Source organism: Mus caroli, unplaced genomic scaffold, assembly GCF_978045245.1.
Source record: "Mus caroli unplaced genomic scaffold, Mus_caroli_1 scaffold_8, whole genome shotgun sequence".
NCBI classification, from domain to species: Eukaryota; Metazoa; Chordata; class Mammalia; order Rodentia; family Muridae; genus Mus; species Mus caroli.
The window spans coordinates 4,446,891-4,469,695 of record NW_028227263.1 but is presented as its reverse complement, the minus strand read 5'-3'; the positions used below and the strand labels follow the sequence as shown (position 1 = coordinate 4,469,695).

The 22,805-nt window shown below is 48.8% G+C and overlaps 1 protein-coding gene and 1 long non-coding RNA gene across 2 annotated transcripts; one reads left to right on the top strand and one right to left on the bottom strand.

Annotated features, from left to right (window-relative positions):
* On the top strand, window positions 1-22,546 carry Nlrp6 (NLR family pyrin domain containing 6). The gene is made up of 13 exons (XM_021168629.3): window positions 1-55; window positions 466-639; window positions 1,220-1,312; window positions 10,002-10,225; window positions 11,716-11,935; window positions 14,232-14,395; window positions 16,228-16,499; window positions 16,746-16,781; window positions 16,988-18,740; window positions 19,707-19,799; window positions 20,769-20,939; window positions 21,017-21,184; window positions 21,786-22,546. The coding sequence occupies exons 7-13, from the start codon at window positions 16,256-16,258 to the stop codon at window positions 21,877-21,879; spliced, it is 2,559 nt and encodes an 852-aa protein (XP_021024288.2). The 5' UTR covers window positions 1-55; window positions 466-639; window positions 1,220-1,312; window positions 10,002-10,225; window positions 11,716-11,935; window positions 14,232-14,395; window positions 16,228-16,255; the 3' UTR covers window positions 21,880-22,546.
* Window positions 14,995-17,073, bottom strand: LOC147002825 (uncharacterized). Its single transcript, XR_015047795.1, has 2 exons — window positions 17,005-17,073; window positions 14,995-16,902 (listed from the first exon to the last, which is right to left on the bottom strand). It is a non-coding gene; the product is annotated as an uncharacterized LOC147002825 (long non-coding RNA).
* Window positions 22,547-22,805: the final 259 nt, after the last annotated feature.

Here is a 22,805-nt window from a genome sequence, read left to right as displayed (position 1 = left end):
GTGAGATTAACAGGCAAGTTGGTGAGCTTTGGTGAAGCAAACAGCCTTACATGATGTGAGTAGTCCTTGTGCCCAGTTGAAGCCATGAGTAAAACAAAGTCTGACGTAGCCTTGAGCAAGAGAGAACTCTACCTCCAGACAACTTCGGGGGCAGGTGCAAAGTTAGCGCTGCCCTGGGTCTCTAGCTGCCAGCTTCCCCAACAGGCTCCAGGCGCCCCAAGCCCCACAATCAAGGAATCCAGTTTCTAAAATTAACCTACCTCTCTCTTTTCCCCTCCCTCCTCCCGCTCTTCCTCACTCTTCCTCCCGCTAGTTCTGTGGCCCTGCAGACCCCTGACTGAACTAACAGAGTTGGGGAGAATGAGCTGTAAAAAGGGGAGCTTTTCTGTCCTTTCACTTTGCACTGAAGCCCCATCCATCCTCCCTTTCTGCTTGCCATGGTAAATGGTGTCCAACGTATCACAGATGCACTGTGCACTGGAGAGGCAGAGCATCCTGCCTTCCACAGCCGTGCACACCGAGGTACCAGGGAACACCAGGAACTGGTGAGTTCCTGTGCAGCAAGTGGCCACCCACCCAGCGACTCGACATGATGTGCTTATCAAAATCTCTGTTTCTGTGGGCCAGAGCCAAATCCAGGTAAGCTGGGTCCCTCCTTGGGTCCACCGAGTGATTCACAGTATCTGCCACACTGTGTATCCTGCCAGGCCTAAGGTCCGCTTCCCAGCAGAGCCCTCGCTGTTGACACACTAAAATGAGCCCCGTTTCCTAGCAGGATATTGACAGACATCCTTACTGGTAAGGTTGTCTGGGAATTTCAGTGAAAGGACCAGCCATGTGTGACTCCAGGTGGTGCTAGATCAAGCTGAGCAAGTGAATCTCTCATACTTCAGATCCCTCAAGGTTCTTGAAAAGTTTGGGAGTTTGTTTGTTTGTTTGTTGTTTTTATTCTTGTTTTGTTTTGTTTTGTTTTTTGAGCAGGGTTTCTCTGTGTAGCTTTGGCTGTCCTGGAACTCACTCTGTAGACCAGGCTGACCTCGAATTCACAAAGATGCACCTGCTTCTGCCTCCAGGGCGCTGGAATCAAAGGCGAACGCCACCACTGCCCGGCCTTGTTTTGTTTTTAAAGACAGTTTTCGGCACACAGAGAAGCTGTAAGTTAGGACAGGTTTTTCTTGCCGTTGCCACCATTCTCATTGACACGTTATGCTGCACACAGCAGAGCCCCATCCTGAATGCCCAGCAGTGCCCACAGCAAGGAGAAGCATTCGATGTGTGACGACTCATCTCCTGCATCAGATATTCTCTAAAGGTTAGTGTTCTAAGTATGACCTTGAGGGTATTCTTGGATAAGATAAATATCCAAATCTGCAAAACAATGGCAGCTTCTGGAGCATCAGAAATATCAGCTGCAAGACGTGTGACAAATGCACAAAATATTCCAGAGAAAAGTAAATGAAGCCATAAATAGTTGTGTTCATGAACTTTAAAAAATGTGATTTTTTTTTTACCACTGCCAGTTCCCATAGATTATACCATGGCTTAGTGAGTGCAATTCTAAGACAATCCGTGGGAGTTTCAAAGTGGGTTCTCAGACAAACATGGGGAGGACTGAGGCAGGCTTGGACACGCACAGAATCAGACAACGAAGGTATGGGTTTCTTATGTTAGCTTTTCATATCATTTATTAAGATAATTTCTAATTTCATATGTATACTTAAAACTGATACATACAGGGCTGAGGAGATGGCTCAGCGGTAAAGAGCACTGACTGCTCTTAGAAAGCAGTTTTAACTCAGACTGGTCCTGAGTTCAAATCCCAACAACCACATGGTGGCTCCGTAATGATATCTGGTGCCCTCTTTTGGGGTGTCTGAAGACAGCTACAGTGTTCTTACATATAATAAATAAATAAATCTTTAAAAACAAAAACTGATACAAACAGCTACTGCTTATAAGATTCGAAATGTCTCCATTTTGGGGCTGCAGAGATGGCTAAGTGGGTACCGCACTTGTTTGCTGTGGCAGAGGACCCAGGTTGTGTTCCCAGCACCCTCACAATGGCAACTCCAGTTCCATGTCCTTCTGTCCTCTGATGGCAACTTGCACACATGCAGTACACACAAATACATGCAAGCCACACAACCATAAATCCATCTTTAAAAATGTCTTTTGATTTAAAATGTCAGGCTCAGCTTCTTGCCCCTGCCACCTTTTGCCAGCCAGTCTTGCCACTGCTCCCAGCCATAAGGCCAAATAAACTGTGTTAACAAACAACAAAGTTAAATGTCACAGGGGCAAATTCATCCTCCCCTGGCTGTTGGAACCACTAGTCTCGCTTGTGCAACAACACAGCTTTTGTTCCTACAGCCCACAGTGACTGTGCCTGTAAACAAAACAAAACAGGAGGTGTAGTGGAGCTGAGAGTGACAGGACAACCAGGTTTCCAACCTTGTCCCCCTAAGTGCTATCTGAGACATGAGCCAAGGAAGAGTCAGGAGGTGCTGAGAGTCTCTTTGAGGAACAGAAATAATAGGATGCTCTGAGGGGAGGAGAAATCCACCTCTTTGCTGCAAATATCCCTAACCCTAACCTCATAAAATGAAGCCTGCAACCCAGGAATTCTCCTTTGCAGGAATTCTCCCTGCAGGAGGCGCTGTCGAACCTTGGAGCGTGTCTGACCTTGGAGATCACCAGCAGAACATGGAGTGTGGGCAGGGTTCAAAGAAGTCTGAGTTCAGAGTGCAAGAGTGTGTGTGCCCAAGTGCTGGGGGAACTGCAGGGCGCGCTGCAGGAGAAGGCAAATCACAGGGTACAGGCGCAGAGGCTGAGAGCGCTCCGCAAAGTTCACACAGATGGCATAGTCTGTGACCGACAGCTACAGGTCCTTGCGGTGACAGTGACAGAAACAGGGCTCTCTCTGCACAGAGGCACTACTGCAGGAGAGCGGTGTGAGAGGACTTGATAGACTGGACGGGCAGAAACACAGATGCTGTTCCAAAGAGTGGAGGTCACCAGTGCGCTTGCGGCGGGGAGGGGACGGCAGTGGGAGGATGGAGGCGGTGTTAGTGAGGGTGAAAGCACGAAGCTTGTTTTTGCCATTTTTTTTTTTTTTAAAGATTTATTTATTTATTATATGTAAGTACACTGTAGCTGTCTTCAGACATTCCAGAAGAGGGCGCCAGATCTCGTTGTGGATGGTTGTGAGCCACCATGTGGTTGCTGGGATCCGAACTCTGGACCTTCGGAAGAACAGTCGGGTGCTCTTACCCACTGAGCCATCTCACCAGCCCCTGTTTTTGCCATTTTAAGTGTACAGTTCAATGGCGTTAACAGCACCCAAAATATTGTTCAGTCATTACTACTATTTATTAAACTCTTATTACCCCAAACAGAAACCCCTTACCCATAAAGTAATAGCTTCAGGTTCTCTCGGTTTTCTGTCACGCCTTTGTTTTGTTTTGGTTGATGCTGTTGTTTGTGGGTTTTGGTTGTCGATGTTTGCTTGCTTGAGATGAGGGCCTACTATGTACCCTAGACTGGCCTCAGATGCACTCTTTAGTCCAGGCTGGCCTCTAAATCAAAGAGATTCTCAGATCTCAACCTCTTGCTACTTCCTCTCTGAGTGTGTCTGTTCTGTGTGCTTCACTTCTGGAGAGTCATCGATTTCTACATCTGCTCCTTTGTCCTTGACTCGCTCAAGGTTTGCCCTGAATCCCTTGACTTTTGAGGCGGAACGATATCCCCGTTGGTCCTGACCTTTTCTGACAATCTGTTCCTTTGTGATAAGCAGTTTGGATTCAGTGAGTGTAGCTCCTCACTCAGAAACTACAAGGATATGAATTCCTAGTTTCATTTCTTTTCAACAATCACAGACTTACCACAGTGGCTGCATCTGGTTTCTGTGAGTTTGACATCTTCTTCTTTTCTTTTCTTCTTTTTTTCTATTTGTGCTTTATTTTATATTATTCTATTTTGAGACCAGGTCTCTTTGTTCTGTAACTTGCTGTGTAGATCAGGCTGGACTCAACTTTACAGGGATCTGCCTGCTTCTGCCTCTTCCCTCTGACCCCTTCTCCTGGCCCCTGGCCCCTTCTCCTGCTTCCCTGTGATGGGATTCATGGCATACATCACCATGCCCTACTGTTTTTTTTTTTTTTTCAATGATGGTCTTCCTCCAGTAGATATGTCCATTAGAGTCTGTTGCCTTTTTCTTTTTCACCATTTAAATAATACTTCATGAGGGCCCAGAGAGATGGCTCAGCAGTTAAGAGTACTAGCTACTCTTCCAAAGGACCTGACTTTGATTTCCAGCACCCATTTCTCTGCTCAAAAATGTCTATAACTCCAGTTCCAGAGGTTCAGAAGCGCTCTCCTGGCTTTCTTGGGTATAAGAGCTTTTGTCCCCACCGGCAAGAACACGCTCAGGACAACTGGAATCTTCTGCGGCAAAAGCTTTATTGCTTACTTCTTCAGGAGCCAGTGGAGAAGAGAGGGAAAATGGCGAAGCCCCGTCCCTTTTATGGAGGATTGTCCTCCGCCTAGGTCGTGTCGCTCCCTGATTGGCTGCAGCCCATGACCGGAGTTGTCGTCACGGGGAAGGCAGAGCACATGGAATGGAAAACTACCCCAGCACATGCGCAGCTTGCTTGTTTACTACTTAGAACATGGGTGTAAGCGCCATCTTGTAATGGCGAATGTGAGGGCAACTCCCCACACTTGGGTACCAGGAACACACAAGGTACACAGGCTTACATGTAGGCAAAACAATCAAAACACACAGTAATAATAATAATAATAATTTAAAGAGCACACACTGCTCAGAATTTTAATTTTTATTTATTGTTTGCTTGCTTAAGTGTATGTGCAGACTAGTGTTTTGTCAACTTGACACCACTAGAATCATTTGTAATGAGGGAACCTCAACTGAGAAAATGTTCCCCCTCTGGATTGGCCTGTGGGCCAGTTTTTGACTGGGATTGATGGAAGGCCCAGCCCTTGGTGGATTGTGCCAGTCCTAGGCAGATAGCCCTGAGCTGTAAGAGCAGACTGAGCAAGTCATGGGAAGCAAGCCAGCAAGAAGCATCCCTTGGTGGCTTCTGCTCTAGATCTCACTTACAGCTCACTGCTTTGAGCTCCTGCCCTGCCTTCCCCAGTTACAGAGAATGACCTGAGAGGTTTTTTTTTGTTTTGTTTTGGTTTGGTTTTGGTTTTTTGAGACAGGGTGTAGCTCTGGCTGTCCTGGAACTCACTCTGTAGACCAGGCTGACCTCGAACTCAAAAATCTGCCTGCCTCTGCCTCCCAAGAGCTGGGACTAAAGGCGTGCGCCACCACTGCCTGGCTGACATGAGAGTTTTAAGATGAAATAAACTCTTTACTCCAAGTTGTTTTTGGTCATGGTGTTTTATCCCAGGAATAGAAACCCTAACTAAAACAGTATATAACAGTTTTGTCCAAATGTGCACAAGTGTCCTGCATTGAATGCCTGGTGCCCTTGGAGGTCAGAAGAGGGCATCGACCCCTCTAGAACTAAAGTTACAGGTGATGTAAGCCACGACGTGGGTGTGGGAAACAACACCGGGTCCTCTCCAAGAGGAACAAGTGCTATTAACTCCTGAGCCATCTCTCCAATCCCCTTTCACCAATTTTTTAAGTTGGGTTGTTGGGGGAGGGGTTGATACTGACTGGGAGGCATTATTCATGTCTTCTGGGTATTAATCTCATGGCAAGTGGATGGATTCAAAGTTTTCTTTTTCTCCTGGGCTTTCTTGTCTTTCCAGTGTCCTCTTATGCGCCGTGTTTTTTATTCTGATGAAATACCTTCTGTGTACCAGTTACTTTTCTATTACTGTTAAAACACCATGACCAAGGCAACTTATAAAAGAAAGCGCTTAGTGGGGGGCTTGCATGGAGTTCAGAGAGTCCATGACCATCATGGCAGGGATCATGGCAGCAGGCAGGCAAGAATGGCTCTGGAGCAGTAGCTAAGACCTTACATCCGATCTACAGGCAAAGGGGTGGGACAGGTGGGGTGAGAGAAGAAAGAGCACTAACTGGGAATGATGTGGGCTTGTGGAACCCTGGAGCACACTGTCCTCGACACACCTCCTCCAAGATGCAAACATCCATGCATCTGAGCCTGTGGAGGCCATTCTCATTCAAACCATCACTTTACTAATCTTGAGACAGGGTCTCCTGAAGTCAGGTCTAGCCTTGAACTTGCTATGTAGCTGTAGGGTGATCTTGAACTCTCGTTCCCTTATTGCATCCTCCCACTGAGGAGATAGTTCAGTGGGCATTAATTACATTTAAAATATTATAAAAACATATTCTTAAATTCTTATCAGCACAGAGAGCCTTTACTATCAAGCAATAACTTCAGTTCAGATAACTCATATTTTAAAGTTATTATTATCATTATTTATATGTACATGAATGTGCATCCTTATGTCACACACATGTGTGGGAGACGGAGAAAAACACCTTATGTGGCTTTGGGGCATCCAGCTCAGGCTGTGTGACTGACTACCTCTGTTATCTACTGAGATTCTCATGGGCCATTTACCAATGCTGTAACTACTGGGTCTGAGAATTTACTGTCAAATCCAGACAAGATCTTCCTGTGTTCTTTACTAAGGGTTCTGTGGTTTTAAATATTGACTACAGGGCATTGGTCTATGCTGAGCTGATTTCTATGGTGTGGGCTGAGGGACACTTTCATTCAGGAACAGATCTCAGCTGCTTCAGTGTTCCTTCTTTCAAATTCACAATCAAAGAGAGGAACTGCCATGACTCCAGCCCAGGCAGGTCAGGAGAACCTCACAAGTCACAGATCAGCCAATGAACAGCAGAACCCCACATCAGATCTAGCTGCCCACTCAGCAGTATTGAAGGGAAACTTGGGTGTAGGAGCCAGAGACCTCTAGGGATGAGGTGGGTGTGAGCAGAGAGGAATGAAGGGAGCGCCTTGGCGAACACGGGAAGACACAGCTTTAAGGTGGGAAGAGACGTGTAAGGCTGGGTGCTTGCCACCTTCACACTGCAGTCAGAGTGCCATCCTGAGATGAGATGCCCACAAGACCCCAGGGGGTGGAGGACAAGGCAGAGGCCCTGAACACTGAACTCTGTGATGAAGGGGAGGCTGGCGTTTGTCCCTTGGGGTGGTCTCCCTGTATAATAGAAAAGAGTCCCCATAATTTTAGCAGCTCAGAGATCCTCATTCCTGCTGTATATAACATGGGGAACGGTTGGTTCCCTCACCTCAAGGAAAGGCTCTGTGTACCCTGAGGGCATTCTGCCCTGGTGTTACCAGGCTACCTGTTCCCACCCTTTGTCCTAAGACATAAAAGGGACTGGTCCAGGGCACTTTAAAGGAAGCTCTCTTCTGTTCACCTGCTAAGGCAAACAAGGGAGGTCTGTTCTCAGAAGCTTCAAATCTGGCTCCCTTGAAAACAAACACCTCCCATGACCCCGACCCACAGACAGTGCCAGTTGATGGAAGTGCTTTGTGGCAATGGTACTTATTCATTCAGCCTTGAGGAGGGTTCAGGGTCCTTGCCAACCTACACTAAGTGAAAGGCAGGCATGGACTTGCTCCTGCCCTCTGAACGTGATAACAATTGACTTTATGGCCCTGTTCTCCCAGTGGGACAGCACAATTACTGTACCCAAGGTCTTGGTTTCAGCCTTCAGTTAGACATGCAACAGGGGCACTAGGGAGAACACTCAAGCTAATAATTGACCAGACTGTGTGTGTACTGCTCCTTTTGTATTCTTTATTCATTGGTGGTGCTTGGGGCAGGATCCAGGGTCTTGGGCACGTACAGCATGCAATCTACCAAGGAGCTACATTTGATTATAGTAAATTACATTAGCAGGAGTTTCCCCCAGTCTTAGAGAAAAATAAACTCTTATCACTTACAGGATAGAGGTACAGCTGAAAATTATTATCTGAAGTATCCCCAGATTTCGAAAGCAAATACTGGGGGTTGGGGATTTAGCTCAGTGGTAGAGCAAGCGCAAGGCCCTGGGTTCGGTCCTCTGCTCTGGACAAAAAAAAAAAAGAAAGAAAAATAGAAAGCAAATACTGCATGCTTTCTCTTCTGTGGATCCTGACTCTAACTTGTCTGTGTGTGTGTCTGTGTGTGTGTGTCTGTGTGTGTGTGTGTGATGAGGGAACTAAAGTAGAGGTCAAGATACTGGAAAGTGGACCATGAGAGGGAGAAAAGCAATCCTAAGGAAGAGAAGAATATGGGCAGGGGGAGGAGGGGGTAAAAACAAAATAACAGACCACATGACACAAAGGCAGAGTCAGTGAAGGAGGAGCAGCGGAATGGGGCAGGCAGAGACGAACATCAGCAAAAACAAAGGAATCCTATAATGAAACTCATGGCCTCCTACATATTTTTAAAAAGATTTACTTATTTTCAGTTTAAGAGTTTAGGTGTGAGGTATGTGTGTGTACCCATGCCTGGACGACAGGGGAGGCCATCAGGTCTCCTGGAGCTGGGGTTATAGGCAGCTGCAAGCCACCATGCAGGTTCTGAGAACTGAACCTGGGTCCTCTGCAAGAGCAACCATTGCTCTTACTTAACCACTGAGCAATCTCTTCTCGCCCCTCTTACATTTTTTTTAAACCAGCAAAACATAAAAAGGTTCTGAACCAGCAAGATGGCTGCGTGGGTAAAGGCCACTGTGGCCTGATTACCTGAATCCAGTTGCCAGAACTCACGTGTACACAGAGAAAACTGACTCCTGCATGTTATCCTTTGACCTCTGCCTGCACACTGTGGGGTGTGTGCTCACACCACCACACTCACATGGGCACACAAACACTCTCACAAATAAATAATAAAAACACACTTTGCCCATCTTGCTCACATCTAGGTTCACAGCTCCGTGTCAGGAAGGCGCATTCACAGGGCAGTGCGGCCATTGCCACCATCCACCTCAGAACTTGCCTCAGAACTCTTCAAAAGCTGAACTCTGTCCTCATTAAGCATGGGCCGCCCCACCCCACACCTAGCCTCCCAGCCCCTGGCACCCAATCTCAGTTTCTGTTTTGTAGCTCTGAGGATTCCAGGAAACTTCTAGAATAACTCTACAGTACTTGTCCTGCATCTGGATTGTGCCCTCAGTGTGCTATCCTCAAGGCCCATCAGGGTTGAAGCATGGGTTCCTTCTTTCTAATGTTGTCCTTTATTTTACCTCATTTTTTACTGATTTTACTCATTTAGCCGTGCTAGGGTTCACAGGATCAAATCCAGGCGTGTGCTAGGCAAGTGATTTACCACAGAGCTATAGCTCAGACCAAGGTTGTCTGAAGACATTAGGTCCTCTCATTGAGGCTACTTGGCAGCCCTTGTCTGGTCGGAGAGAGGACAGAGACAGTCTGAAGAGACATGAAAGTGAGCTCTGAGGACAAGGATTTTCTTGGGGGACATTCTCTGGCCTGGAAAGATGCTTGGATGCAGGGACCACGATGCCCCAAGGCTGAAACCTGGACCAAGGGTTCTAGAGGAGGTCATAACCTTTTCCATGAGACTATTCAGAATATGTGGGTCTCCCTGAAGCAACCTCCAGGATGCTGCCTCTCAAACTGGCACTCTACTCCTGAGCTGGGGAGCACACCTCCAGCAACACTCAGGCTAGAACCCATGTGGACTCCCCAGAGTGGAATCCATGGGGCCATCGAGTATGTTCAAGAGCGACAAGAGTCAGAAATGTGACATTTTGAGAGACAGGTTTGTGATGGAGCCAGCCTTGTGACACTTAGGCTGGCACATCTCTGGTAGGCCAGGAGTGATTCGGTCCCAAGGCAAGCAGAAGCAACCTGTGTGAATCTTGCTTGTGCCCTACATGGAAAGGCGGCCATGCCCCTCTCCTCCCTTTTTCTCTACTGGCTTGAGGCTTGGTCCCCAGAAGAGGGAGCTGCCCCAGATGGACACAGCTAGTACCTGACCCTGTGCTGCTCAGGCCCAATTGTTTGGCTTAATCTCAGGCGACAGAGCTGTCACCGAGCGGAGCTGGCAGTCCAGCTGCAGATCTGTAGGTCTGCTGCATGGAGACTGAGTCTTCCCAGGCCTTCTGTGATCACTGGATTTCGTCATGGGAAACCCTCATGTAACTGCAAACCGGACACAGTCTTCTGAAACCATCAGGAGAGCGTGCCTCGCCTGCTGTCAAGTCGCTTCATCCTTCCATGGAAGCTAAGACCACACTGAGGTGAGGCCCTCCCTGCATCCAGACACTAACACCACAGCCAGAGGTCCTCACCCTGGCCTCCTTTTCCGAGGTGCCTGCATCTACTCCACCTTCATCTTGTAGTGCGTCAGTAACGGGCAGAGGGTGAGATCCTTGCCCTGTCTTAAAGCAAACTTTAAAATTTAAAGTAATTTACATTTAAATTACTTAAATAAGTAAATTTTTAAAAAACAAAACAAAAGAGGTAGAGATACAGTAAGCAGTGGCACACTCCAGGTAGCACACACAAGGCTCTGGGTTCTATCGTCAGAACTCAAAGGCAAGGACCCACAATGAAACTGTAACAGCTGGGGTCAATGCTCAGCCACTTTAGCCTGGCTTATTCGCAAAAGCCCCGGTCAGCATCAACATGGGGAGCCTCACCTGCACCACAAGAGCAGATAGACCAGGTAGCCCGAGGTTCACGTGCTGGAGCCTCACCAGAAGACAGCCCTGCCCTCCATACCAAGGCTGCCTCAGCTGAGGGAAAGAACACAGACGCGAAGGAAAGGAGAATCTGAGGTGTCTCAATGACAACATGGACCTTAGGCTTTGACTAAATCTCTTTTGTTAACACAATACAAAGCTGGTTCTCTGCTTTCAAATCTTTCACTGGGCAGGGGTGGCACATGCCTTTAATCCAAGCACTTGGGAGGCAGAGGCAGGCAGATTTCTGAGTTTGAGACCAGCGTGGTCTACAGTGTGGATTCCAGGACAACCAGGGCTACACAGAGAAACCCTTTCTCAAAAACTCAAAAAAAAAAAAATCTTTGCAAATATGTAACTTACAAGCTATAAACATTCCATTTTCTGTGAAGAACTCCGTGTGGGTTTGGTTGCTATTGAACATTGCAAGAGCTGAGCCCTCCCTTCTGGAGCCCTGGCTGGCTTGGAACTACGTAGACCAGTCTGACTTTGGACCCAGAGAGACCCTCTTCCCTCTACCTCCTAAGATGGGATTAAAGGCATGCACCACCACACCCAACAACATTTTGACATTTGAAGAAATGTTTTAGAAAATCGTTTTCTAAGATGGCTGGGCCATTTCCCACAACAACCAGAACTCTGTGAGAACATGGATTTCCTCACACGCCTGCCATCATGTCTTACTGTCTACCAGTCTGTCTTTCTCTCTTCTCCTCCTCCTCCTCTTCTACCTCTTCTTCCTCTCCCTCTGTTTTAAGACAGGGTTTTACTGTGTGCTGTGAAGGTCAGAGACAAACCTTTTCTTACTTTCAGTTTCTCAGGCGAATGTTCCAGTTTGTTAACACTGAGCAGGATGTTAACTATAGGTGTCTCCCAGATATTCTTCACCAAGCTGGGGAAGTTCCATTTTATACATACTCTACAAAAAAAAATGTTTTATTTGTTTGTTTTTAAGTAAGAACACTTGTTAAGTTTTCACTTTGTTTTGGACAGAGTTTTACCATGTACCAAAGGCCAGCCTCAAACTTTCCATTTTTATCTTTCAGCTTCCTGAAAACTGACAGTACGCGTCCAGCCTCAAATTCCTTCCTGCCTCTGTGGATGCCATCACGGGATGCAATGGGCTTAATGGATATCTGATGTGAAACCTACTTTGTTGTTAGAGGAAAAACTTGATTGTAGTATATACTTTATTTACACAAGGTGGACCCGACTTATTGGTTAACGGAAGACCTGCACCTGCGTCTGTGTTCCCACGATATAGAGGTCTACGGTTAACCAGTCTTGAGATCTCTGTTACGTCTGCACATTAAGGCATTAGTGGCTTCCTTGGGTGCTTTAGGAAACGTTTCTTCTCTCATATTTAGAGAACTCTTTTGTTGCTGGTGGTGGTGATGGCCTAGGTTTTTTGTTAGTTCGGTTTGGTTTGGTTTTTGAGACAGGATTTATCTGTGTAACAGCTCTAGCTGTCTTAGAACTTGCTCTGTAGACCAAGCTGGCCTCAAAGTCACAGAGATCCACCTGTCTTTACCTTCTGAGTGCTGGCACTAAAGGCACATGCCTCCACACACACAGAATTTAGAGACTTCTATTCTCTCCTTCAAATGTTTCACAGAGTTCATCAGAAACAATAGGAGCCCATGCTTATGTTTGCAAAGTCACAAGGTATTGCCTGATTTTGTTTATCAATGGATAAAAGCTATATTAGTAACTTTTTCATTGCTGTGCTAAAATACCATGATCCAGGCAACTTACAGAAGAAAGGGTTTATTATTTATTAGGGGCATATGGTTCCAGAGAATCCATAATGGAGCCATAATGTTGGGGACAGCAGGTAGCAGACATGTCAGCTGAAGCTGGAAACTAAGAGCTCACATTTTAAACTGCAAGCACAAAGCAGAGAAAGCCAACTCAGAATAGTTCTTAAAACCTATCCCCGGTCACATACTTCCTCCCTCAAGTATCCTGCCTAAAGAGGGCTGCCAAATGTGGCTAAGCAGTGAAAAACTAAAAAGCATGGAGGACATCTTATCAAACCACCTCTTGTCTGGGTTTGGAAGATTTTATTCTTCAAAACACTGGCACATAGCCAGGCTTGGTGGTGCTTGTCTTTAATCCTAGCCCTTGGGAGCAGAGATAGGTGGATCTCTTGTGTTCAATGCCAGCCTGTTCTACATAGCAAGGTTCAGACCAACCAGGGCTCATGGTGGAACCCTGTCTCAAAACAAGGAGGAGAAGGAGGAGGAAAAGGAAGAGGAGGGAGAGGGGGAGGGGGAGGGGAGGGGAGGGGAGGGGGAGGGGGGAAAGGGAGGGGGAGGGGGAGGGGGAGGGGAGGGGGAGGGGGAGGGGGAGGGGGGAGGGGGAGGGGGAGAGGGAGGGGAAGGGGGGAGGGGGAGGGGGAGAGGGAGGGGAAGGGGAGGGGGAGGGGGAGGGGAGGGGAGGGGGAGGGGGAGAGGGAGGGGGAGAGGGAGGGGAAGGGGAGGGGAGGGGGAGGGGGAGGGGAGGGGAGGGGGAGAGGGAGGGGGAGAGGGAGGGGAGGAGGAGGAGAAGAAGGAGGAGAATGGCACATTTTGATAAATTTATAGACAGAGAGTTGTTCAGAGTGCTCCCTGAATAGTCTTTAGTTCATGGAATCAATTGTGATTAACTCTTTCCAGGTCTAATACTAGTAACTTATATCTTACCTCCTTTTCCCTCCTCTGTTTGGCTAGGATTTTATGATATTCCCAAAGAGTTAGCTTGATTTTTTTTTTCAGCTTGATTTTTATTGATTTCTTACTGTCAGTTTCCTTGATTTCTATTCTGATTTTTATTCTTTTCTTTTTTCCCTAATTACTTTGAACTTAATTTGCCTTTGCTCTTCCAGTTTCTTTTTTAAAACCATTATTATTTTATGTGTATGGTCATATTTGTATGTGTGTGCCTGGTGCCCACAGAGATCAGGAGAAGGTCAGTTGGGTCCCCTGGAACTGTCTTTCCACGGCTTAACGTTATCAGCAATCCTGAGAATGCATGGGGCACAAAGTTCAGAGGGTTCCTCTAAAGCAGATGAGTTGTCTAGCCACCACCTTGGGGTCCCAGGTCCCAGACTCCCGTGGCAGATGCCCAAGAGCCAAATCGGTGCTGGCCTTCAGTCTCAAGACTGTAGTCTCAGTCTCTCTGACAACAGGAAAGAACATTTGAACGACAGTGGTAAGGGCTGGTGAGGGTGAAAGAGAATTGGAGCTGAGTCAGGTTTAGAAACCCAGCATTCTCTGTAAACCAGAAAACAGGACTTCTAAGGAACCATGTGGGAAAGCCACCTAGCGAATGTCACCATGACACTTCATATCTTGTGGGTTATCACGCCTTTTTAAAAAAAAAGTGGATTCTGGGGACTGAAACTCTGTTCCTCAAACTTATGCTAGACTCACAATGAAACTGCTGTACAGACAGAGCCATCTCCCCGGACCTTATACGTCAAGCCACGTAAAGTGAATACCATAAGTGTTTCTTCTTCTTTTTTTTTTTTTTAATTTATCTTGTGTCTATGTGTATTTTGCTTGCATGGATGTCTGTGTAGCCTGTGCATTCCCGGTGTCTGCAGAGGCCAGAAGAGTTCACATCTCCTGGAACTGGACTTACAGATAGTTTTGCACACCATGCTGATGCTAGAAATTGAACCTGGGTCTCCTGGAAGAACAGTCCATGTTTTAACTGCTGAGCCATTTCTCCAACCTCCTATGAGTGAGTGCTTTACTTCAAGAACAAGAAATAGAGGCATAGAGGCTAAACAAACTGTACAAGGTCACACAGATGTTGAGTAGTGTACTTGAGACCAGCTTGGCTTTGTATTTCTTCCCTTCTTCCTTTTTATGTAGACGTGTGTGTTTTACACACACACACACACACACACACACACACACACGCACACACCTGTATAGGAGTTGGATAGCCTGAAGCTAAAGTCATAAGTGGTTGATAGCTACTTCGTGTGGGATCAGGAAACCAGAGTCAGTCTCTTTGTGAGAGACAGATAACCCTAAGTGTTATCTATCTCTCCAGCCTCCCTCTATCCCTATCACCTTGAAACATTTGATATTTGAGAGCACGGTGGCACGCATTCCACAGATTGGGTGTGGAGGCCAGAGGACAACTTCGTGGACTTGTTCTCTTCCCACTTTTCTGTGGGTTCCAGAGTTAGAACTCGAGCTGCCAGGCAAGGCCCTTTACCCTCTGAGCCATCTCACTGGCCCTGGCCTCACATTTTCCACCTTCAATAATGATGACAAGGAGACAAAGAAGTCTTGTTTTCCAGAATTTATAAAAATAAATAAACACATCCATGCCTGTGTGAACTGTGTCTTCATGGGCTTTATTTAGTCTACGACAAACAGTCACTTAAGTACATTAACTTAGTCATGTGGAGGTGTATACACGTGCCTTTACACACGTCCGTGCCAGCCACACAGTGAAACTCCATATCCCTGTAGTCACTTGCAGGGCCTAGGGTCAGAAACATCCGATCTCTGCCCTAGAGCTGGATGTGGGAGGATTAACTGACTGCAGAGCTGAGGACCTGGTTCCCTTTCTCTATCCACCCTTATCCCTGCCCACAGGCACCTGCCCCCTTGATTTTCACACCTTGTGTGCAAAATTTAAAGCACCTTAAGGCCATTTCTGAAGACCTGGTTGTGAGTCAGCTATTTAATCTGAACCACCTCACAGCTGCATAGGATGCCACACCCAGGAGGAGGAGTATTGATAGAATAAAATAGAAGAAAACCAAAGGTCGATAGTCCAGCACATATATGATGTTACAACCCGTGCTTAACTTGGGAGCCTCTTGACTGTCAGCAAGAGTACACCTGAGCTAGAATGAACAAGACTGAGAAACACACACACACACACACAGAATGAGACCAGTTTAACCCAGGAAGGATCACCTCTGCTCCCAGCTTCTGCATCTGAGAGTTAGATCCTGAGATAAGACTCCATGGATGCCGCTGGAGTCTCCTGCTCCAGGTGAGTGTGGTTTCCAGAGAGAACTTTCAAGTTAAGTGGGCTCACCTCTAGAGCAGGTCTTGTGCTGGAATTCCAAAGCCATCTTCTATGCCCACCCTGCAAACCAGGGCACTTAAGAGTGTGCTCCCCACAAGGGACTCAGACTCAGTCCCTGGTGTAGGTGGTCCAGAAAAGGCTCACCAAAGTGTGCTATGTATGAGCTTGGAGCAGAGAATTCAGGAAGCCTACCAGGGCCTGGCCTGTCTGAGTTGAGCAGAGCTGGAGCCCTATCAGAGGATGTGACAAGGGAGAGCACAGACCCATGTAGGGAAGCTAACTGGCTTTATCTCGTGTGGCCAGAAAGGAAAGACGCAGGAAGACTAGCCATGGAGTGATCCACTTCACCACAGTCAGTAATTTAAGGTGAAGCCTTGGAACACCCGGTGGGTCTCTACAATGTATTGCCCTGGGGCTCCATGTGGAGAATGTGCAATGTGTGACCTGGGGTGCTTTGGAGGTTCAGGGACAGGTCCTATTCAGGTCGCATCAGTGATGATAACCCTTCTCATCCCCAGCGTGGATGCAGTGGCAAGGGAGCTGCTTATGGCTACACTGGAGGAGCTGAGCCAGGAGCAGCTGAAGCGCTTCCGCCACAAGCTACGGGATGCGCCCCTGGATGGCCGCAGCATCCCGTGGGGGCGACTGGAACGTTCAGACGCTGTGGACCTTGTCGACAAGCTCATTGAGTTCTATGAGCCAGTGCCAGCTGTAGAAATGACCCGGCAGGTCCTGAAGAGGTCGGATATTCGAGATGTGGCCTCGCGACTTAAACAGCAGCAGCTGCAGAGTAAGCTGGGCAGAGTAGGATGGGGCTGAATCCCGTGGCTCGGCCTTAATCCTCCCAGCTCTCCTTGGGAAGATCAACTTTGTCCACTCTACCACTTCCTGAGACTCCCCTTCCCGGAAACCAGCCCAAAGTTTCATTCGCGGGGGGGGGGGGGGGGGCTGGGGCGGGTAGTTCCATAAGCTCCCATGGAAATGCCTTGCCTCATCTCTCATGCTCAGAGAGCCTCATGTCGGGTTTGCCTTCCAGAGCTCGGCCCCACCTCGGTGCTTCTCTCCGTGTCAGGTATGTTCGGTCGGGCACACAGGTGAAACGTCCTATTGGACTCCTTATAGAGCCCAAGTTTCCTGGACGCTGCTTGGGGATCCTTGGGTGTGAGATGGCTGGAGAAGGAAGCTATAGCACACTAGAGGAAAGGGAGCCCAGATTTAGAAAGGCAGAGCGTTGCTTTCATAGTGGCGGCAAGCCCATCCCTGTCTTTCGCGTTCCAGCGTTCAAGAAGAAGTACCGGGAGCACGTGCTACGACAGCATGCTAAGGTGAAGGAGAGGAATGCTCGCTCTGTGAAGATCAACAAGCGCTTCACCAAGCTGCTCATCGCTCCGGGGACCGGCGCTGTGGAGGACGAGCTGCTGGGGCCGTTGGGGGAGCCGGAGCCCGAACGCGCTCGGCGCTCGGACACGCACACTTTTAATCGGCTCTTCCGGGGAAATGAGGAAGAGAGCTCGCAGCCGCTGACCGTGGTGCTGCAGGGCCCGGCAGGCATCGGCAAAACCATGGCCGCCAAGAAAATCCTCTATGACTGGGCAGCAGGTAAGCTATACCACAGCCAGGTGGACTTTGCCTTCTTCATGCCGTGCGGCGAGCTGCTGGAGCGGCCGGGTACGCGCAGCTTGGCGGACCTGGTGCTGGACCAGTGCCCGGACCGCGCTTGGCCAGTGAAGCGGATACTGGCACAACCCAATCGCCTACTGTTCATCCTGGACGGTGCAGATGAACTGCCTACTTTAGCATCCTCAGAGGCCACTCCCTGCAAAGACCCTATGGAGGCTACAAGTGGCTTGAGAGTGCTGAGCGGGCTGCTGAGCCAGGAGTTGTTACCAGGAGCTCGCTTGCTGGTGACTACACGCAATGCCGCTACCGGGAGGCTGCAGGGCAGATTGTGCTCTCCACAGTGCGCAGAAATACGCGGCTTCTCAGACAAAGACAAAAAAAAGTATTTCTTCAAGTTCTTCCGGGACGAGAGGAAGGCAGAGCGCGCTTACCGCTTCGTGAAAGAGAACGAGACGCTGTTTGCACTGTGCTTTGTGCCCTTCGTGTGCTGGATCGTGTGCACAGTGCTGCAGCAGCAGCTAGAGCTGGGCCGGGATCTCTCTCGTACCTCCAAGACCACTACTTCTGTGTACCTGCTCTTCATCACCAGCATGCTGAAGTCTGCAGGCACCAATGGACCCCGGGTTCAGGGAGAGCTGCGAACGCTGTGTCGCCTGGCCCGGGAGGGCATCCTGGATCATCATAAAGCACAATTCTCAGAAGAGGACCTGGAGAAATTGAAGCTTCGGGGTTCCCAAGTTCAGACAATATTTCTCAACAAGAAGGAGATACCAGGAGTGCTAAAAACTGAGGTCACCTACCAGTTCATTGACCAGAGCTTCCAGGAGTTCTTGGCTGCGTTGTCATACCTACTAGAAGCTGAGCGAACTCCAGGGACGCCCGCAGGTGGTGTGCAGAAGCTCCTGAACTCTGACGCGGAGCTACGTGGTCATCTTGCACTGACCACCCGATTCCTCTTTGGCCTGCTAAATACAGAGGGGATTCGTGACATTGGAAACCATTTTGGCTGTGTGGTGCCAGATCATGTGAAAAAGGACACCCTGCAGTGGGTACAAGGACAGAGCCACCCCAAGGGGCCACCAGCAGGGGCAAAAAAGAATGCTGAGCTGGAGGACATCGAGGAAGCAGAGGAGGAGGAGGAGGAGGAGGAAGAGGAGGATCTCAATTTTGGACTGGAGCTGCTGTACTGCCTGTATGAGACACAGGACGAGGATTTTGTTCGACAGGCTCTCAGCAGCCTTCCAGAGATAGTACTGGAGCGAGTTAGGTTGACCCGTATGGACCTTGAGGTTCTGAATTACTGCGTGCAGTGCTGCCCAGATGGTCAGGCTCTGAGACTGGTGAGCTGTGGGCTGGTGGCGGCAAAGGAGAAGAAGAAGAAGAAGAAGAGCCTGGTGAAGCGGCTGAAGGGGTGAGTCTAGAGGGTAAGGTTGTCCTCACTGATGCTATTTGTGTCCACACACTGCCTATTAGGCTGGGAAGCGGTCCACACCTGATAACCCAAATGGCAGAGCGGACCTCAGGACTGCTTTACCCATTCCTTGCAAGGCAGCTGTCTCTATTCCTCATCAAGTGACCTCACCATGACCACATTTTTAAAATTTTGTTTATTTATTCATTTATTTATTTAATGTGAATGAGTACACTGTAGCTGTCTTCAGACACACCAGAAGAGAGCATCAGACCCCATTACAGATGGTTGTGAGCCACCATGTAGTTGCTGGGAATTGAACTCAGGACCTCTGGAAGAGCAGTCGGTGCTCTTAACCACTGAGCCATCTCTCCAGCCCACCATGACAACTTTTAACCATCCAGATCAAGGCAACCCTCCAAGCTCCGCCAATATAGTTCCATGAAGCAGCCTAGCCCCATCTCTGATGCACTTTCTCATACATTCTGGAATATGTCATGTCCTCTATTTGCTGAGCCTTGTACCTGCTGTTCCCTCCATCCCAACACTATTTGCTGTCTGTCTTCAAAGCCCACTCTGGCTCCACCACTTGGGTCCAACTACTGGCCCCAAGGTGCCCTCATTGACCACATTATTCCATATCCTCTTCCCTGCCCATCCTCCACCTGATCCTAGGTTCCTACGCCAACATGGGCATTTGCTTTCTATGAATTCAGCTGTACTCAGTACTTGTCCCAAGGCTCACCTACTGTTGAGAGTATACACCAGGATAACGGCAGGACCTGGTCCTAGGGACCTGCAGCCCACACATGGGTTTTGTTCAAATTTGTTGGGGAGGGGATGCAAGGAAAGCAAGGGATGTGGGATAACTGATAGTTCTAGAACCTCAGGACCTTAGGTAGGAAGGATTGAGGCCTTTACAAGGTTGAGCGTTACAGACATCAACCTTGTTCTTTCTCTCTACAGCTCTCAAAGCACCAAGAAACAACCCCCAGTCTCCTTGCTGCGTCCACTCTGTGAGACAATGACTACCCCGAAATGTCATCTGAGTGTTCTGATGTGAGTCGCTGTTCTCCAGCATGGAAGGGATTTACACCGGGGTGGCCTGTACAGAGACAGAATTTGCCTTCTAGGGAAGGCTAAGGACATAGGCCTACCTGGGTTCCACCACTATTAGGGGCTGCAAGGGAAGGACTGGTGCTAGACCTCGTGGGAGTCAGAGCGCAGCACAGCCTTTGGGGACCGACTGAGAAAGCAACAGTGGTTTTCTTCTGAAGGCAGCTGCCAAGTGCTGATGGACATGGCCTGGGCATCCCTCTGTAGGAAAGCGTTCAGGGAGATTAGCAGCTGGTGCACCCCGCCTCTCTGTGCCTTTCAGCAAGTCAGTCTGCCCATGTGTTGGTTTCCTCCCTGTAAGATACCCAGATGATCCGAGCTCAGAGGACTGAAGCTTCACGGGTAGAGTTCTTAGGATATGCTAGGTTTCTATTACGTTAGCTATCACCCGCATTCAGAGAGTAAGAAGAGTTCTAGGAACTGATAGAGGCAGGCCATGGTGAAGCAGATAGTCAGGCATACATCAATAGAGGATGAGGAAGAAAACTGGCTTCATGGGAGTCAGGGTCCAACAACATGAAAATGAAACGAAAGGAGCCAAAAAGACAGTCACATTTGGCCCAGGAATTCTACTAGAAAACCAGATACACAGAGGGGCTCCCGTCATGATTTGTAATAGGAAAAAAAAAAAATCAGAAACAGCAGAGCAGTTCAGCCACTGGGGATGACTGCTTAGCCACTGGGGATGACTGATCAGCCACTGGGGATGACTGCTCAGCCACTGGATGACTGCTCAGCTATTGGGGATGACTGATCAGCCACTGGGAACGACAGACAGCCCATCCAAACCAAATTATGAAAACTGTATATTTCTAGACTGAACACCAGGCTACCAGAGAATAGGTAGTTTGTTCCACTGGAGGTAGAGAAATGACCAGTCTTGCAACCAATCTACATGCTTCTTGCCCACAGCTTGTCACACTGCAAACTCCCTGATGCAGTTTGTCGAGACCTTTCTGAGGCCCTGAAGGTAGCTCCTGCCCTAAGGGAGTTGGGCCTCCTCCAGAGCCGGCTCACCAACACAGGCCTGCGTTTACTGTGCGAAGGCCTGGCTTGGCCCAAGTGCCAGGTGAAGACACTCAGGTGAGGCCTGGTTTTGAAGGGATGGGGGTGGGGAACCATTACCTCCAGCAACCTCTGAGGTCAGCTCTTCCCCACAGGATACAGCTGCCTGACCTCCAAGAGGTGGTCAATTACTTGGTCATCGTGCTCCAGCAGAGCCCAGTCCTGACCACTCTGGACCTCAGTGGCTGTCAGCTGCCTGGCGTCATAGTGGAACCTCTGTGTGCAGCCCTGAAGCACCCTAAATGCTGCCTAAAGACCCTCAGGTAAAGGCAGGGGGAGGCATGGTACTGAGGACATAGCCTGTGAACCCTAGGTGGGAACAGGTGCTTAGGAGTCCTCTCTGAGTGAGATCTCAAACATGATGGAACTCACACACAAATCTGGGTGCCCAGCCTATAAAGACTTACCTTCTGTGGGCCTATCCAAAGCTCTAGGTCTCAAACAACTATCCCTCAGCTGTGGAGACAGTCTGAGCCCTCTCCTATATTCCCTCAAAGAGCCTCCACTTGTGTGTGTGTGTGTGTGTGTTTGGTTTTTCCAGACAGGGTTTCTCTGTATAGCACTGGCTGTCCTGGCACTCACTCTGTAGACCAGGCTGGCCTCAAACTCAGAAATCCACCTGCCTCTGCCTCCCGAGTGCTGGGATTAAAAGGCATGTGCCACCGCTGCCCTGCAAGCCTCCACTTTTAATAGATTCCAACTGACTGTCTTCTGGTACTTGTTAAATCCTAATCAGGCAGCTCCAATCAAGACACTCTCACCTCCAGCCCTGGGTTCCCCCCACCCCATGCGCACCTCCCCCAGCCAATTGGCCTTTGCCCCTGATCGACCCTTGTCCCTTCTGTCTTTCGCATGTGGCTGCAGTCTGACCTCTGTGGAGCTGAGTGAGAACTCACTGAGGGATCTTCAGGCTGTGAAGACATCAAAGCCAGATCTGTCCATCATATATTCAAAATAAGGCACACCTCACCGGCCTCGGAAGGGTGAGGCAGTGTCTTCTGAGGCCCTGGAGTCCAGAACACGATGGAAGATGCTGTAGCCAAAGTCCCTCTGAATATGACCTCCCCATTCAAAAGCAAGAAGATGCCAGCTTCTCCCTCCAGGCAAGTCTTTCAAGCCAAGAAGCCACAGAAGGGCAAGCAAAAGACCCAGGTAGATACAGGCCCTTGATAGCTCCTGATAGACCTGGCACATGCCCTGCCCTGGACACTCTGCGGTTGGTCTTCCCTCAGTCCCACAACCAGCAATGCCTTCCTTTCTGAGCCTACCATTCTGTCCCTTGACGATAATCCCAACAGTAATAGAAGCATTCAGCAACTGAGCGTGTTGTTGAGTGTTGTCACTCATGTGTGATCTGGCCCCCAGCTGTCATATGAGTGAACATAGGTTCCCAGAGTTCTGCCCTCTGTAGGCAGAAGATAGGTGGATTACCATTGCCATCTGGAATGTTGGGAGCTGGCTTTTGGGAGGATGCCGTCCCTGAAACCTTAGGCCTTTAGTCAGGAGGGATCCACTTGCTGCCTGAGAGATACAGGAAAGGAGCCAGAAGAGTGACAGTTTCCACTGATGGTGGGAGCTAGCACAGCACAGTGAATCTCTCCCAACATAATAAATTTTCTTTTGGATTCCCTTTTGTTGATCTCTGTAACACTTGTCAAGGTACCAAAGTAGGTGTTAACATCATCTTCCCTATAAGCACAAATACAAGCCAAGGTTAATCCGCAGTCCACCACTGAAGAAACAGGGTTGGCATACTGGCCTGAGCACAGAAAGTCTTCAAGAAAGGCTTGGCCTTCAGAGCTGGGGCGAGCCATGAATACCCCAGACCTGAGTCTTCTCTGCCCAGGACTGCTGGCTCAGAGCACTCTGCAGTGAGCCCCTTTA